Here is a 19,024-nt window from a genome sequence, read left to right as displayed (position 1 = left end):
TGTGTGTGTGTGTGTGTGTGTGTGTGTGTGTGTGTGTGTGTGTGTGTTTCAGCAATCTGAGATCCACAGGCCTCCTTCCAGCTATCTTTTCCAGATTTCAAATGGAGATTGACTGATGGATGGGTTGTTAAAAATATAAAAGTTTCTGGTCATTTCTGAGCATCAGTAAATCTGGTGATGAAACAGAAACGTTTGGTTCATCCCTTGTGTCACGTCACTTTCTGACACGGAGCTGCCTTTTAGAAGAGAGACTTTTAGAAGATGTCAACAACAAACGTGCATTAAAAGCCTTACATTCCTTGGAGCATGCGTCTCACTCACCACCTTTTCTGACAGAGTTCAAGATCTTCAGACTGTATCCAACCTTTTTCAGTCAGGTCATCTGGACAATTTCTTTTTTTTTTTTTTGTGCTGAAACGTTTCACCTTCCATCCAGAAGGCTTCATCAGTCAAGGAAACACAACACAAAACTGATTCTTCCCCCAAACAGCTTACTCAAAAGTGGAACAAACCAGTTATGTTGGTGCTAAGATGGTCTCTTTGGCACACCCCCTCCTCTCGTGCCGGCCCTCAGTCAGTCATGTCAAACTGGTTCAAAACCAACAGTGTCCACGCTCAATAATCCAGGTATACAATCCAACATTTTTCAGTCAGGTCATCTGGACAGTTGCTTTTTTTGTGCTGAAACGTTTCACCTTCATACTGTATGTCAACATAATTGAGATTTAGACGCTTGTATGGCCTGTTCACATTTGGAGTGACTGTCAGCTACTACCACTCCAAACTTTAACTTAATATATTTTACATTCACCAAGATATGCACCAGGCAAAGGTCAATTAGCTGTGACAGCCATCTTAAATTAGATGGGCCCCGAACGTTATTGTAGTTGTACAATCCATAATTATCTTCTGAGCGTTTCAGTGAAATCCAGTGGGTCATAAGATATTTTGCTAACAAACAGGGTTGACTCCAACAGTCGATGTCAATGTTTTGAGCGAAGACATTGCGCAACGTGTTCATGTTTTTCTCATTGAAAATGAATGGAGCGCTCTTCTCCTTCAAACTGCTGTTTAAAACCTTTTTACTGCTTCAGCTTGAGTTCTGGTTCAGCTTTTTTCAGCTTCCTTCAACTCATTTCAGCTTTTTTCCTCCACGTTTCAGTTCCCTTTTGCTTATTTCAGATTATTTTGTAATTATTCAGCCTCTTAATCTGTTTCTGCTCTATTCAGTTTTTCCACACATTTCTCACATTGTTTTTGCTGCTTTCCAAGTTTATTTTCCAGCAAATGTCAGCTGTTCAGATTCAACCCACATGAACAGTTTAGTAGTGATGAAATCTTGTCAGCCTGGTTTTAGGTCTTACAACTAGTCCGTGCTCAGAGGATGACATGGGGATCAGCAGAAAGCCTTTACTTTCAAGGTGATGAAAATAATTTGCCTTATGTAGGCTATCAGCTGTTAGCTGCTCTGATAACATCTATCGTAACAATTTAAAATCCAAGATGGCTCACTTGTCACAAATATTCACGTCATCAGCTTCCAACACTCGCAGCCCTGTGAGATACGACTCATTCTGTAGCTCCCAATGCTTACCGCTGTAGTTTAAGCTAATTAGCATGCTAGCATGTAAAACAAAAACAGGCATTTCTCTATGAATAACCTCCTAAATATCATTAACATTACACAATATTGACAAATACTAGAAAGTTCCTGGAGAAACTTTGGTGGGGACTGCCATGTTGCTGACAATTTAAACATTTTATTTGACAGTAGGCCTGCTATGTGTTTGCTCTCAGCTTCCACCAAATTTCAGCTGAATAGCTCTAAAAATTGCTGATTTATCATATTTTTCCCTTTTAGCTAATAATACTGTAATGTCATCACTGTGGCAAAATTAGTCTCTGTATTTAACCCTTCCACCACCAGGTGGTGCAGTGGGCAGCTATTGAAGGCGCCAAGGGGCATTTTGGGGATGAGGTGTGCTGCCCAGAGACACCACAAGGTGTGCAGTGACCGGGGATCGATCCTGAGACTTTCCGGTCCCGGGCCGGCTGCCCTGCCTCTACACAGTCTCCGCCCTCATAAAGGCAGCCATCTTGGATTTTTTTTATTTTCGATTGACGTGATGGGGAACATTCTCAACTATAACCTCACCACATTTCAGCTATGTGTAAAAATAGCTGGGATAAAGCCATTTAAATATAGCTTTGGCAGCCATCTTGAATTTTGAGATTTGAATTCAGTATTTAAATAAAATTTGTGGGGGTACACGTTGCGATTCGGGCTGCAATAACGTTGACGGAAGAATAAAATATAAAGTTAAGAAACCCTAAGTCAGGTGGATAATAATAGGTGGCTGCCAGTCCCCAATTACGCATTGCCAAATAATATTTAACAATGTTGTGTGAGCGTGTTAGCATTTAGGTTTTAGCACCAAAAACCTGCTGGCTTGGTTTATGTTTGTGCATCCGAATTTCTTCAAGTTTTTCTGAACATTGAGTGGCACCTCAAATACATCCTAAATAATTGCTGAAAAAAGTGAACAAGAATCCCCTTCCTTTATGGTGAGGCAATTCAAAGGTTTTGTGGAGAAATAATTGGGAACAGTTTGTGAGAAAGAGAAAAAAGGTTGAGCAAACGTGTTTTTTTTCCTCCACCAGAGCTAAATGACCCTGAGGTCTGAATAAACTCAGAATTGGTTGTATCATGTTGCCAGAAAAGAGAACTTGTCTGATACAAGATATACCAGGTATGATTTGACGCCTTCCTCAGACTGTTGCGTTGAGTCTACTTGGTTTAGAACAAGGCCTAATGAGCGAGAAGCCTTCATCTCGCTGCACAGCTCCTGAAACATGACAGCAGAGGGATATGAAAGGCTTTTCCCTCCACGTCTGCGCCGTCATCCGCTGTATGAGCCTTCCGCGTGCCCATCTTATTAGCTGAAGAACTAGGTGACAATTTTTACTTGGGAGCCACTCAGCTACAGTGTGGAAAGTGAGCTGGACTCCCTGTATTTAGCTAATACCCCACAGTTCTTGTCAGACTATGAGGATAATGGTAATCCAGTGCAAAATGGATGGTTTTTACGATTCAGAGGGGATTGACAAATTCATGCCTTAAGGCACGTACAGTAGCATGGATTAGAGTATCTGTGGTTCACTCCCTGACAGATGAAGCTAACCAGATACAGAATCCAAAGTCAAAGTTTACATCACAGACATTTTAAAATATTTTGTCTAATGTAAAATAAATATTTATATCTCTCTCTCTCTTTCTGTTCTTGACGAGTGTAGACCAGGTCTGTAGACCTTTACGCACAATAATTTATATTGTAAAACTAAAAAGTGATGAATGTTTCTAGTCCCTGGTGTTTTAAAATCTGATAGCGAAACATAATACAGCCCACTAAGTACTAGGTACTTATCCGGTGCTTACAGTATGTACCGGATACAGCCTTGTTTGTAGCTGGTACATACAAGGTAATATACCTGGTACTGACTTGACACGTTCCTGGTAATGACCTGGTCTGTACATGGTACTTAAAGATACATGGCTATTCCTAACCTGGTATTTACAGGGCACGAATTTGGTATACACTTGCATGTAATAAGTACTTTCCAGGTACGCACCTAATGTTGTATATTCCTGGTACTGAAATAATAAAATGGACTGTACTTGCATCTGTATTTATATGGCACCTTTCTATCTGATCAAGATACCGGTACTCAGAGTGGTTTACTGTACAATCTGTGCCCTCATTTACCATTCATACAGAACTCTACTAGATCCATACAAAGACTAATCAGAGCTTTATCACAATCATACATTGATGGGACACACACTGGAGGCAATGAGGGGTTCATTGTCTTGCCCAGGGACACTTCAGCATGTGGCTGCTGGTGGAATCGAACCCCCAACACTTGCATTGGAGGACGACTGCTCTAACCACTCATCCACAGCTGCCTCATCTTATATACTTACATGATACATATCTGGTCCATACCAGATATGTACCTAGTGGGCATGTAACTACCAGGTACATACCTTATATATACCAGATACTTACCACCTATGTACCTGCTATTAATCTGGTGGTGCTCATGGTTCACAATGAATATGTATTGGTTATGCAGCTGGTACTTATCTGGTACTCAAGTGGTACATGGTTACATACAAGTTCCAGAATTGTGCTGCTCAAGGTGGCTGCATGTTGGAGCAGCTCTCTTACATTCATTCTAAGATTTTGTTTTTGAAAACTGTAATTATTAATTTTTCTGGATGTAAATCACTTTTTCAGATGATTACTTCTGCTGGTATCAGATGATGTGCCGCTGGAGGCATTTTTACTGTAGCCTTTTTTACTTTTGAACATTTGTTATGATGCGTAACCATAACAACAAGGTGGTTTTCTACAAATGAGAGCAGCTGATTAACATATCAAAAGCTCAAATAATATCTCAACTACAGCCCCAAATCCAAAATGAGTTGAAAAGGAGGTGCCGTGGATGCATTACCGTCTTCCTGGAGGCTGTGCTGGAGTGCCTGACCGCCGAGATCTTGGAGGTAGCGGGAAACACGGCTTGTGACCGCGGAAAGACCGAGAGCATCCCCTGGCACCTGCAGTTAAATCTGCAGCGACGAGGGGCTCAGCAGGCTGCTGCAAGAAATGGCCATTGCTTGGGGAGGAGTTCTGCCTGGCATTCAGGCAGTCCTGTTGCTCAAGAGGACCAGAGGTCTGCTGGGTCTGGGTGGACGGATCGGCATCTGCAGCCAGTTTCTTTGGATCCACTGTGGGACGGACTGCTACAAGAGATCCTTCCTGCCCAAAGACATCAGCATCTAGAACAACTAATGAAACCAGGATGAGCTACAACAATTAATTACCCTTTTTTGATTAATAAAAGTATTTTTGAATTTGAATTGAATACAAGGTAAAATGTCACTTCCTAATATATCCCTACAGTCCGTGTAGGTACCAGGAACTTATCCTGATATCAGTTAAGTATTGGTACCCAGTTTGTCCCAGGTAAGTAACAGTTACCAGGCATGTACCAATAAATGGTATGCACCAGGTAACAGGATGCGTTATACATTTTTACAAATCCAAACCCCATATTATGGAATAATTAAACAAGGAAAACATAGTTTTTTTTAAACCCAGAATTTTAATTTGTTGAGTTGTTGCAGAAATAAATGCAGTCCTTTATTTCTGGCTTTTATTTCAATAAAACCATTAGTTCTGATTAAGCTTCAGTTTAAGTTTACTTAAACTCAGGAATGGCAGAACTTGCTTTTGTTGTTTTATAATACAAATAATGATGAATTGATGCATGACAGGTTCATTAAAAAGGAACAAAAAAAAGCAAAGAAGATGATACAGATATAATCTGGTATGAAGCTGAAGCAAATAGAGCATCTGTGTGGAAAGCAGAAATTTGTGAAGCTCAATGAATCAATACTCAACGATTGATAAAAATAGATCGAGTTCAGGTGGGAATAAAGAGCACACAGACAGAGAGGCGTTTATTACATCTGTGGCATGAACTAGTGTGTTAACAGGAGAACACTGAGGCGCTGAACCAGTTTGTCTCCAGAATAAATACAAAGCACCATCTAGTGGCACTAACTGGGCCCAGCAGGAAGACTGCACGAGCTGAGCTTGGTTCTTTTTACTCTGCAGTCAGCAGAAACTTAACTATTGTGAAACTGGAGAAATTGCATTTCCTGTGAAAATGCAGTGTGAATGCTTGTTGCTGTGATTTTTGCTGAAAGCTGCTAAAAATGTTGAAACCAGGCTGAAAACGCTTTATCGCCAAACTGTTGATGCGAGTTGAATTTGAGCAACTGATTGTTGCTGAAAGAAACAATACGAGCAAAAAGCAGCAGAAATGAGCAGAAAAAGCTGAAAAGAACAGAAGTGTAGCAGAAATTAGCAGAATAAGCTAAAATAGGCAGCAAGAGGATGAATTCATTATAAAAATCTTAAATTAGCAAAAAATAAATAAAAGCACTCTAATAGAAAAAAGCTAGAATTTGACCCCCCAAAAAAGGTTGAAAATGTATAAATGTTGGTAAATTATTAAAAAAAAACACAAAAAAAGCAGAAATTACAAAACTTTGCAGGAATAAAATACTAAAATTTGTAGGAAATATATTTAAAAAGCAGCTGATAAAGCTGGGAAAATTTGAATATAGCAGAAAGAAGCTGAAAGGAGCAGAAAATTTGCTGAAAAACATTGAAATATGTAAAAAGAAGCTGAATGTAGCTGAAGGAAGCTGAACCAGAACAAAGGCAGTAACGAGCAGTGAAAGGTTGTAAAACAGCACAAAGATGTGGAGCTCCACTGAACACTGGATTTTGTTTTATCTGTAAGCCATCATCGAAATTACAAGAAATAAAGGCTTGAAACATTTCACTCTGTGTAATAAATTTATTAGCCTAACTTTCTGAAATTACTGACAAAAATAGAACTTCCTCATGATGATTTTTTTAGATGCACCTGTATTTTGAAAGATGTATTTTTAAACACCCACCTAAGGTCACAAGTGATTACTTTTTGTATTTTCTAATAAATAAAGCTCAAAGAAGAATGATGGAGATTTTATTTGTTCCTGTCTGTCCTTTAGACAGGCTGAAGATGAAGAAGTTCTCATTTAAGATACGATGATAAAAATCCCAGTGAAATATATATTTTTAGAAGCTTTCAGTTTATGAGAAAGAAAAATCATTTGTCACCAAAGTTCATGCTCAATAATCCAGATACAAATCCATCAATGTTCAGTCAGGTCATCTGGACGGTTTTTTTGTTGTTGTTTTTTTGCTGAGACGTTTCGTCCTTCATCCAAAGGACTTCTTCAGTCTGAGGAGCCACCAAACAAACTGAGTCCCACAAGCAGCACACTCCCATAGTAGGAAAAAAACAGTTTGCTGGGGATAAGATGGCATTGGGGGCCCACCCTCTCCCCCGTCACTCATCCAAAGAAGAAGGACGAAATATCTCAACAAAAAAAGAAACCGTCCAGATGTCCTGATTGAACTTTGTTGGATTTTTTACCTGGATTTTTGATCATGAACTTTCATGTTTTGAACCACTTTGACTATGGCTGCCTCAGGGGAGTCGACGGGGGAGAGGGCGGCCCCCAGAAGCCATTTTATCACCAGCAAACTGGTTGGTCCACTATGTGGGTGTGCAGTTTGTGGGACTCAGTTTGTTGTGGCTCCTCGGACTGAAGAAGTCCTTTGGATGAAGTATGAAACATCTCAACAACAACAACAACAAAAAAGAAACAAACAAACATCCAGTTGACCTGGCTGAACTTTGCTGGATTTTTTTACCTGGATTATTGAGCTTGAACTCAGAAGTTTGTCAAACACTTTGTCAGTTTATATCTTGTCTAATGTGATCCTGATTGTATCAGGCTGGTGTCCATAAAGATTTCATAAAATATAAAAACACATCAAGTGAACCAAATTGAAGTCTTTATTTTTACTTTTGCTGTGGTGGTTCTGTCAGCGTCACCATTCTTGTTCTTTCTATAACCAAGACGACCACGAGCACAGCCGTCTATCAGTGGGTGAGAACTCGTGTGAGGGATGCTGGAGATGAGCACCAGCTCCTCATCACCTAAACAGGATAAAGAGAAGAAAGGAGCTGGAAGGATAGATGCTGGTGCACAGGAAAATTAAGAGCTTGTGCTCTTTTGGTGTTAGCAGATCCAGAGCAACAGGAGGCCTTTATGCCATTGTTTTTAGGGTTATTTAAAATGGATTGATATAAGTTACTGTAAAATTAGGAAGTATTGGTTTATTTTCTTATTTATATGCATTTCTCAAAAGTATTTGTCTATCAGAGCAAATCAAATCTTCCAAATTCTTTGTATTAGAGATGAATTCATGTCTGTTTACAACTGACCTCTGACCTGGTGATAAAACTTCTGTGAGGATTCTGTTTCTGGTTCTCTCCGTCTTCCATTTTCTGTCAGATAGCAGAGCGGGTGGAGCACCAGCTGTCCCAAGTGACAGCTGATTACTAACCTCCTTAAGGCTGAGTCATTCCAGTAGTAATGGTTGGACAGCTGGTTACCAAATGGTGATTGACTGACGACGTTTAGTGACATCTTTGTTACTCCTGAAGCAAACCTGTTATTTGTGATATCTTACCTTATGCACTGCAGAAATCCTTGTAGTGTTTTCTACCCTCGCCCTCTCCTGTGAATCACCTCTTGTGGAAAACTTGCCTCACCTGCAACAAAGAAACAACTCTGGTTACCTGGACAAAGCCTTTCATCAACCTGCTTGATGTCCAACATCCAGCAACTGCCTTCCATCATCCCTGGACAACATCCCCTGAGCACAGAATCAGAGTCAGTTACCATCCGAGCCTAGAAATCAAAAATGACAAGGAAGATACTCAACATCTGGATTACTTGTACTCTCGTTGTCCGCCATAGATCCTTTGTCCTTGTAAATAAACCTACTTACAATTTTTACCTCCATCTGCAGTCTGGTTATTTTCAGTTACAGTGGCGCTTGAAAGTTTGTGAACTCTTTATAATTTTCTATATTTCTGCATCAATCTGACCTAAAACAGCAGATTTTCACACAAGAACTAAAAGTAGATAAAGAGAACCCAGTTAAACAAATGAGACTAAAATATTATACTTGGTTGTTTGTTTATTGAGGAAAATGATCCAATATTACATATTTGTGAGTGGTAAAGTATGTGAACCTTTGTTTTCAGTATCTGGTGTGACCCCTGACCCCCACTGTTCAGCAACAACTGCAACTAAACATTTCATTAACTGTTGATCAGTCCTGCTCACAGACTTGGAGGAGTTTTATTCCTCTGTACAGAACATCTTCAACTCTGGATGTTGGTGGTTTCCTCACATTTACTGCTGCTTCAGGTCCTTCCACAACATCTGGATTGGATTAAGGTCAGGACTTTGACTTGGCTGTTCCAAAACATGAACTTTATTCTCCTTGAACCATTCTTTGGTAGAACCACTTGAGTGTTTAGAGTCATTGTGTCGCTGCATGACCCACCTTCTCTTAGATTCAGTTCATGGACAGATGTTCTGACATTTTCCTTAAGAATTCTCTGATATAATTCAGAATTCATTGTTCCATCAATGATGGTGAGCCGTCCTGGCCCAGATGCATCAAAACAGGCCCAAACCATGACACTACCACCACCATGTTTCACAGATGGGATAAGGTTCTTCTGCAGGAATGCAGTTTTATTTTCTCCAAACATAACAGTTTTCATTTAAACCAAAGAGTTATATTTTAGTCTCATCCATTCACAAAACACTCTTCCAACAGTCTTCTGGTTTGTCCATGTGATCTTCAGCAAACTGCAGACGAGCAGCCATGTTCTTCTGGAGAGCTGTGGCTTCTTCAACTCTGCCATTGTAGTGAACCTAATCTGATGTCAAACTAAGCCTAAGGTCAAAACACTTGACCTTAAGAACCTTGTGGGACAGAAACTGTTATTTCATTGATCTGCATCCAGAAATACAGTTTGACCCATCCTGAGACTTTCTTTCTTGAATTAATCAAGTAGAAATGACAATTCTCTATGATCATTACTATTTTACAAATGTTTGATAATCAAATTGTGTTAGTTCACTCAATGTTTACAGGTTGAAGAGAACTACTCATTTTTATTTACATAAACAGTAAGTAATGATTTTTATTCCTCATTCTAAGAAGAAATCAGGTTAATATGCATTTCTTGATTTTTCTGTCTTCAATGAACAAGTTTTGTAAGTGTGTGTTAAAGTTCAAGTTTCGGTCAACTAAAAGTTTACTGAAAAAAAATGTCATGTTTAACTTTTACAGCAGATAATAGGAGTAGAGACTCCACGAAGTCTGAAGTTCTCCAATAATCTTTCTGTCTGTCACTAAAACAATCCTTGACTTTTCATAACACCTTACATCACAAACCACACCTCTTTCTGGTCCATCGACCAATCAAAAAGCTCTCAAATGACCCGGAAGTCGACCCATTTAAATGTGGCAACTTCCCAGTTCTAGAGAGATTGAGTTCAACATGGGAGTTTTCAGAGCTTGAAAGTTTTCCTGGAGAAGAGTTCCAGACTTTAACTCTCTGAAGAGAGTTAAAGAGTTCAGAGTTCTTGGATGCTAACGCAGGCGTCCAGAATGCTTCTATTGGAATCCAGAATCCAGGGACGGTTTTGGGAATTATAACTTCTGTTTGGATAACCTCGCACGACTCTCGAAGTATTTTAGCTGTTCTCAACGGAGACGCTGAAAGAGTCAAAGGAAGGATTCTATACCGACGCTGATCTATCATCAACCAGGTAAAAGTTCTACTTCGACCAAGCGTACCGTGACCAAGCTGAGAACTGAAGGAGCGTGCACGTTTCTGGTCAAACAGATTAATTCCCTCACACATCTCTCTGTAAGATAAATCTCCATTTTCCATCTTAAACTCTCCTTTTTCCTAAAATCATTACAGATAATTTAGAAATATCTGAAGCAAAGTTCTCAATCACCGCCGTGTGATTGATGTCTGCTGTTCTGCTGAAAAGTGAGGACAATCGCCGTATTGTGCCCACTTTCTGTGAAACTAGCCATGTTATTGTTTTCATATTTTGCCAAATTAATGTAAATGTGTGATGTTAAACTTTGATTCTGCAAATAAATGACCGCATTCATTTTGATGGGTCAAAGATAAATAACGTCTCTCGTTACATTTCTGTTAAATTCAATGCACGACATTTACACAGTCAGAAAAATGAAGAACTCGCGAAATGTATGAATATATCCTGCATATGTCATACTACACCATGAACACCATTGTTGTTCAGAGTTCTCTTGATGGTGGACTCATGAACATCAACATTAGTTGATGTGAGAGAGACCTCCAGTTGTTAGAAGTTACCCTGGGGTGCTTTGTGATCTCGCCTACTATTCCGCACCTTGCTCTTGGAGTGACCTTTGTTGGTCCACCACTCCTGGGGAGGGTAATGGCCTTGAATTTCCTCCATTTGTTCACAATCTGTCTGACTGTGGATTGGTGGAGTCCAAACTCTTCAGAGCTGTTTTGTAACATTTTCCAGCCTGATGAGCATCAACAACTCTTTTTCTGAGGTTCTTAGAAATCTCCTCTGTTCCTGCCATGACACAAACATGTTGTGAAGAGCAGACTTTGATAGATCATGTTCTTTAACTCAAACAGGATCACACCTGATCATCATCCCATTGATTGAAAACACCTGACTCTAATTTCACCTTCAAATTAACTGATAATCCAAGAGGTTAGAAAACGTTGTTTGAGAAGACTTTCGTAGTAGGTTGGCTTCCTTGTTGAGTTGGCCCCGGGAAGTGAAACGAATTCTGGCGAGTAAAAAGTCGATTTCTAAGGCGGTTTTGGCATAATCTGGACTGTGAGTAGATTAAGATGACTAGTTGTAGCGGGGGATGTTCAGAAGATGAAACTATGGACACAGGTTGGGCTTTAGTAGAAAACAGAAAAGGGGGAGGAGGGAGAGATAAGAGTAAAAAAGGACTAAATGTAGGCAAAAGATCTTTGGAAGATGAGGAAGAAAGTGTTGAGATGAGGAAGAAAAAAATGACGGAAGAATCTAAAATAATCCTGAAATTTAAAACGGGGCAAGATATGATTGGGGTGAGTCCGATCAGCCTATCTAGTGGACTAAAGAAAGTTATCGGAGATGTGGAAATGGCTAAAGTCCTAAGGGATGGGAGCCTTCTTATTGTCTGTAAGAATGTTGAACAAAAGAACAAGACATTAAAACTCCAAATGGTATGTAAAAAAGAAGTGGTGGAGAGGAAAGTAGTAGGGGTAGAAAGAGGAACAAGAGGAGTGATATCGGGGATTCCGGTTGGAGAAAACTTGGAGGAATTAAAGAAAGTAATAAAAGGAGGAGAAGTTTCAGGCATTAAACGATTGCAGGCTTTTAGAAATGGGGAAAGATTGGACAGTACATCTGTGTTACTGGAATTCAAAGATAAAGTTAAACCTGATAAAGTTATGATTGGGTACATGAGTTTCAACGTAAGAGTTTATGTTCCGCCACCTATCAGATGCTACAAATGCCAAAGGTTTGGTCATTTTGCAAATGTGTGTAGAGGAAAACAAAGATGTGGTAAATGTGGAGGTGAACACCCTTATGGGGAATGTGGAGAGAATCCAGTTAAATGTTGTAACTGTGGAGGCAATCACACTGCAGCTTATGCGGGGTGTGTGGTCAGGAAAGAAGCAGCTGAAGTCCAGAAAATTAAAACTGAAAGAAAAATTACTTATGCTGAAGCAGTGAAAGAGGTGAAAAGTACGGAAAATGTTAACAAAACAAAGTCAGAAAAGAAAAAAGAGATAGAAGATACTCAAAATAATATCACATTAGAAAAGCTGATTCCATTTCTGGCATATATCATAAACTGTTCAGAGCAAGCAAGGACTAAGACTGAAAAAATAAAAATCATAGTAAAGGCAGCAGCAAAATTCTTTAATGTCAAAGATCTGTCATGGGAGAAAATTCAGGATGAACTTAGATGTGGAGAAGGAGCATCTGAAAATGAAGCTCCTCAAATCGCTATATGACTCTAATATTACAATGGAATGCTCGAAGTTTAATAGCTAATGGTCAAGAATTTAAAGGGTTCATTAATGAATTAAATAAAAAACCAGACATAGTATGTATTCAAGAAACATGGCTTAAATCAACAATGCAATTTAGTATTCAAGGGTATGCAGTTTTACGTAAAGATAGAATAAACGGGAGTGGAGGAGGATGCGCCATATTTATAAAGGAAAACTTAAAATTTGCTCAAATACAATTAAATACAGATCTAGAACTTAATGCAGTTAAAGTTTGGACAAATAATGAAACTATTAAAATAATTAATTATTATAATCCTTGTAAGAAAATAGAAAAAGCAAAACTCGAAATGATCCTTAGACACTGGAGAGGGAAAATAATTTGGTGTGGGGACTTCAATGCACATAGCACTTTGTGGGGAGAACAAGATGACTATAATGGTGGGGTCTTAGAAGAAATAATTGAAGAAAAAGAAATGGTAGTGTTAAATAATGGCGTAGGCACTAGGGTAGATTTGGTAAGAGGTAAAGAATCAGCTCTTGATTTGACACTGGTATCTCAATCTTTGGCAGATAATTGCGACTGGAAAGTGTATAAAAATAGCACTTTAGGTAGCGATCATTATCCACTTTTTATTGAAGTAGGAATGGATATAGAAGAAGAACAGGTAGTTAGTCAAGGGAAATGGAGGTTTAGGGATACAAATTGGGAAAGCTATAAAAGAATAAGTGAAGGTAGTATGGTGAATATAGATATAAATAAACCAATAAATGAATTAAGTTTAGCAATTAGTAATTGTATTGTGCATGCAGCAAACACAGTCATTCCTAGAAGTAAAGGGGTTAAAAAAAAGAAGATAGTTCCTTGGTGGACTTTAGAATGTTCAATAGCAATTAAATCAAGAAACAAGGCCTATAAAAATCTCAAAAAATATATTTGCTTCCAAAATCTAATAAATTATAAAAGAAAACAAGCAGAAGTCAGGAGAATTATAAGAAATGCTAAGAGGGATTACTGGAGTAAATACTGTGAATCATTGGGGAAAAATACGGCATTAGACAGGGTTTGGAATACCATTAAAAAAATGTCAGGTAAATCAAAAGAATACTTTTTCCCAGTAATAAAAGATAATGGTGACACCATAATAGATAATAAGAATAAAGCTGAAATATTAGCAAGAGCATTTACTAAGATACATAGTATGGAGAATCTTAGTAATATTGAAAAAAAGGGACGGGAAACGACATTAAATAATCACAGTGAGTTGCTATGTAATGATGAAGATGATGAGAATTTTTTGAATATGAAATTTTCGTTAAAGGAATTAAATAGAGCATTAAAAAACTCTAGTAAATCAACACCTGGGGAGGATCAAGTTAACTATATTATGTTGAATAATCTTAGTGAAAAAAGTAAGAAGATATTATTAGAAATGTATAATAAGATATGGGAGGAAGGAATTCTACCAGATAAATGGAAAGAAGCTATAATTATTCCCATTTGTAAACCCGGAAAAGATCCACATTTAGCTGAGAGTTATAGGCCGATAGCATTAACATCATGTATTGGTAAGGTGATGGAAAAGATGGTGAATAACAGATTAATATATTTTCTGGAATCTAAGGAGAAGATTAAACCATATCAATTTGGATTTAGGAAAGGAAGAAGCACAATAGATCCTATAATATATTTGGAACATGAAATCAGGAGGGCCCAGGTGAATAAAGAGGTATTAATAGCAATCTTTTTGGATATAGAAAAAGCATATGATATGTTGTGGAAAGAAGGTTTATTGATTAAAATAAAACAAATGGGATTAAGAGGTAAAATATATAGATGGATTAAAAACTTTTTAACTGGAAGAAATATAAAAGTTAGAATAGGTAGTGAAGTGAGTTCAAAGCATCAAATTGAAAATGGTACTCCTCAAGGAAGTATAATAAGTCCTATGTTATTTGTTATAATGATTGATGATATGTTTAGTAAAATAGACAAAGCTTTCGGAGTGTCATTATTTGCAGATGATGGTCTTATTTGGAAAAGGGGAAAAAATTTAGAATTTATAAATAAGAAAATGCAAGAGGCAATACATAATGTTGAAGATTGGGCCTTAAAATGGGGTTTTAGAGTGTCAATATCTAAATCCAAGTTTATTACTTTTACTAATAGGAAAATAAATGCTAATATAAATCTTAAATTATATGAGGAAGATGTAGAAAAGATAGATCAGATTAAATATTTAGGAGTCTGGTTTGACAAAAAACTTACATGGAAAATACATGTAAGGAAAATAGTTGAGAAAAGTAAAAAAATTTTAAATATAATGAGATGTTTAAGAGGTAAAGATTGGGGAGCTAGTGGGAAAGTATTAAAAACGATATACATAGGACTAATCAGGTCAGTAATTGATTATGGATGTGTTGTATATAGTTCAGCGTCTAACAGTTTATTAAAAGAAATTGATAGAATCCAATATCAGGCCTTAAGAATTTGCTGTGGAGCAATGAAAACAACCCCAGTATCAGCCTTACAAGTTGAAATGGGTGAGATGCCATTAGAAATCAGAAGGAAACAACTAGCCATTAATTATTGGGCAAATATTAAAGGCCATAAGGAAAACTATCCTCCAAATATTACATTACAACCTTGTCAAGAAAAAGTAAAAAATACAAAAATTAATAGTTTTGGATGGATTATAAATAATGAGATAAGTGAGCTAGGAATAAGTCATTATTTAATTAGTCCTGTGGTGAATATTCCTGAAAATCCACCTTGGTTAACTGAAAATCCTGAAGTCGATTTAAGATTATTGGAAAAAGGCAGACAAATAGAAAAAAAAGAGGTCGAAAGGTATGTAAATAATGAATATGCTGAATTTCTACAAATATATACGGATGCTTCTAAAATGGTAAATGGTAAAATTGGAATAGCATTTATAGTTCCGGACTTAAATATTATGAAAAATAAAAGAGTAACAGACAGAATGACAGTCTATACAGGTGAGCTAATGGCTATTTTAATGGCTCTAGAATGGTGTGAAGAAACGAGAAAGAAGGAAATATTGATTTGTTCAGATTCAAGTAGTGCATTAATAAGTATTTTAGAACAGAATTCAGATACAAGACAAGATATCATATTGAATATTGGTCAATTAATTTTTAGAATCAAAGAGTTTGGATCCAGGGTAAAGTTGATTTGGATTCCTGCTCATATTGGAATAATAGGAAATGAATTGGCGGATCAATTTGCTAAAAGTGCAGCGAAAAGGGATAAGGTTGAAGTAAATATGAAAATAAGCAGAAATGAAATCAAAAGTATAAGTAAAATATATTTTAAAAAGAAATGGCAGGAATTATGGGATGGAGAAGAAAAGGCAAGATTTTATTATAGCATCCAAAGGAAAGTAGGGGAATGTAGGGAAGGAAATAGAAATAGAAGAGAAGAGGATATTATATCTAGACTAAGATTTGGGCATACGGGGCTGAATAGTACGCTGAAAATAATTAATAAACATAGTACAGGTTTGTGTAATTTTTGTGGAGAGTCAGAAACGGTGCAGCATATTCTTCTAGAATGTAGTAAATACAGCCGGGAAAGAGAGTTGTTAATTAAAGAGATGAATAGTAATAAAATCAATTTAGATGTTAAAAATTTGCTGCAAAGATCTTCTGAAAATATAATTTTTAACAGCATATTTAGGTTTCTCAAGATGTCAGGCATTATGGGGAGAATATAATGATAGGACATCTAATCTATACTCCAGTCTGGAAGGTGGCGGTAATGCACCTATAAGTTGTTTGCCAACCGCCATTAAACATACAAGAAGAAGAAGAAGAAGAAGAGGTTAGAAAACGTACAGGATTTTTTTTAAACCTCGTCTTTCTAAAGTGATGTATACTTAAAAAAAAAAAATCTAAACTCATACACTTAAAGTACTTTGTATCATTTGTACACCCTCATATGAGTAAATATTACTCAACTTTATAATCCAAACACTTTATCTGAGCTCCCACTCTGCATGAAGTGTTAAAACAAAAATAATTTTTTTTTTTTTATATATTTTGCTGATTTTTCACACAAACTCAACTCTTTACTCGTCACTCTCTGTTCTGTCAAATTAATCTTATTCATATGAAATTATTCTGTTTGCATACATTTCATTACAGAATTATTTACGTTTTCTTTCATGAAATTATATTTTTTGTCTTTAATGAAATGACAGAACCACTTAAAATATAGGACTTGATGAATTCAACAGTAAAATGAGTCATTTTGCAAATTCTTTATTCATATTTGTGCCTGAAAAGAGAAATGTTGGATTATTCTGTGCAAACTGAACATTTCCTATCATTAGAATCTGCACACTGGTTGAGAGAAATGTACAAAATGACAGGAGCCTCTTTTTTATTTATTTTAAACCTGCCGTCCTGTGGCTCGGCTGGCTGCAGGTCATGAGTTTACTGTGTGAGGTTAAAGACATTTTGAATAAAAAGCCTCATGTCATCAGTATTACGGCGCTTTGACGGTTTTTGTATTTTCAGCAGATTCTCTTAAACACAAAAAGTCATCCTCTGCGATTGGTCGTGGCTCAGCACGCTCCATTGTTCCGGCGGGACGTTTGTTCGCTCCGTTTCCTGCACACAAACAAAACTTTCCTGCCATCCTGGACAATATCGGGCTCCTCTGCGCTTAGGCCACTCAGAGCATTGGATTCTCTGACTTTTTCTAAAGAGAAAAAACACGATAAAGGTACGTCATATCTTCTAACATGTAGTATTCCTTGTTTAATATTCTGTTTTGTGAAAATGCAAAATAATTGTCTGATTTTGCCTCATATTTCTCTTTTTTTTCTCAATATTTTCCTTAAAACAAAGACTGAAAAGTCCTATTTGCATGAAATATTCAAACAATACGCCATATAGATGCATGACTGAATCCAGCTAGAAGAATATTCTTGAGCTCATTTTACACTCATGCCACGGTTGGTGATCCCGACTTATGTAGAGTTTGAAAATGTTTATCAGCATCAAATGTGTGCGTTTGTGTTAACGGTTAATGACTCGTTAGATGAAGCTGCTTCTCTAGAGTGATGCTTCTCCTGTCAGATGTGTCAAACTCCTGCCTCGACCTGAACTCATCTCCACGTTGTTTTATTCATACCCTCTGGTGCAGTAATTGGTGGAGCAGCAGCAGTCAGATGCATTCAGGTTCTGACCTGGCGGTGGGTTTTCCCCCCCTTTTCTTTTTGTGTGTCAGTATATTTTGGCAGGATGTACAGCTTCATGGGAGGTGGGTTGTTCTGCGCCGGAGTGGGGAACATACTCCTGATTGTCTCCACGGCAACGGACTACTGGATGCAGTACCGTCACTCCAGCAGCTACATGCACCAGGGCCTGTGGCGGTACTGCGTGCCCGGGAAATGCATGACGCACACAGACAGCATCGGTAAGATGGCTGACATGTGACCCTGACCAGCACTGAGGTTACCTGGTGCTCTGATTTAATCTGAAATGCTAATTTGTCTGACACTAGAAATGCTGGTGTGACAATGGTGGTGTTGAGGAGGTGGACCCAAGTGTTCAGGCAGCAGATATAAACCCAACATATTTTAACAAATCCCAGAATCAGGAACAGACAAAGACTGAAGTGAAGAAAAGACAAGCAGAAGGAGTGGGCATGGTGATTAGTAAATGGAAACAGCTGGGATGATCACAGCTGGCTGACAGGTGTGTGTGTGGCAGGTGATACAGACTGAGGGAAAACACAACACGAATGCCGAACCTAAAAAACATCAGATTGAACATATAACAGAAAAACAGACTATTATATACATAAATCTAAAACAGAACACAAATCAAAATACAAACACCAGAAATCGTTACAAATAGTTGGATGTAGATGTTTGAAAAACATGTTTTTTTCTGCTTTGTGTCGCAGTGATTACATTAAAATGATTCAACAGTATTTTTAAAAAAAGTATTTTAATATATTTTTAACAAGTGGTTAATGTTAATCTCATCTGGAGGCTGAGGAGACAGGAGACAGACACACAATGGCTGATCCAGGTGTAGTTTCTATGGTTCAGATGTAGTTTCTATGGTTCAGGTGTAGTTTCTATAGTTAAAATGTACAGTAGTTGCCATGGTCCAGATGTAGTTTCTATAGTCCAGGTATAATTTCTATGGTCCAGGTGTCATTTCAGTGGTTCAGGTGTCATTTATATGGTTCAGGTGTTGTTTCTATGGTACAAAAGTAGTTTCTATCATGCAGGGGTTTCTATAGTCCAAGTGTAAGTTCTATGGTCCAGGTGTAGTTTCTACGGTCCATGTGTAATTTCTATGGTTCAGGTGTAGTTGCTATAGGGTTAAGGTGCAATTCTTAAGGGCAGGTGTAGTTTTTATGGTCCAGGTGTAGTTTCTATGGTTCAGGTGT

General features: G+C 37.6%; 2 protein-coding genes across 2 annotated transcripts in view; both read left to right on the top strand.

Annotated features, from left to right (window-relative positions):
• vps26b (VPS26, retromer complex component B) overlaps window positions 1–19,024 on the top strand; it is a 440,542-nt gene that overhangs the window by 261,642 nt on the left and 159,876 nt on the right. The window lies entirely within an intron of this gene.
• The window catches only part of lim2.3 (lens intrinsic membrane protein 2.3), a 4,081-nt gene continuing 2,292 nt past the window's right edge, over window positions 17,236–19,024 (top strand). Inside the window, exons 1-2 of the mRNA XM_037677580.1 lie at window positions 17,236–17,341; window positions 17,849–18,037. Coding sequence (XP_037533508.1) covers window positions 17,863–18,037 — 175 coding nt within the window. The 5' untranslated portion in view covers window positions 17,236–17,341; window positions 17,849–17,862. The remainder of the gene's footprint in view (window positions 17,342–17,848; window positions 18,038–19,024) is intronic.

The sequence above is a fragment of the Nematolebias whitei genome, chromosome 6 (assembly GCF_014905685.2).
Source record: "Nematolebias whitei isolate Nwh7 chromosome 6, NemWhi1, whole genome shotgun sequence".
Taxonomy (NCBI): Eukaryota; Metazoa; Chordata; class Actinopteri; order Cyprinodontiformes; family Rivulidae; genus Nematolebias; species Nematolebias whitei.
This window is presented reverse-complemented; position numbering and strand designations above follow the sequence as displayed.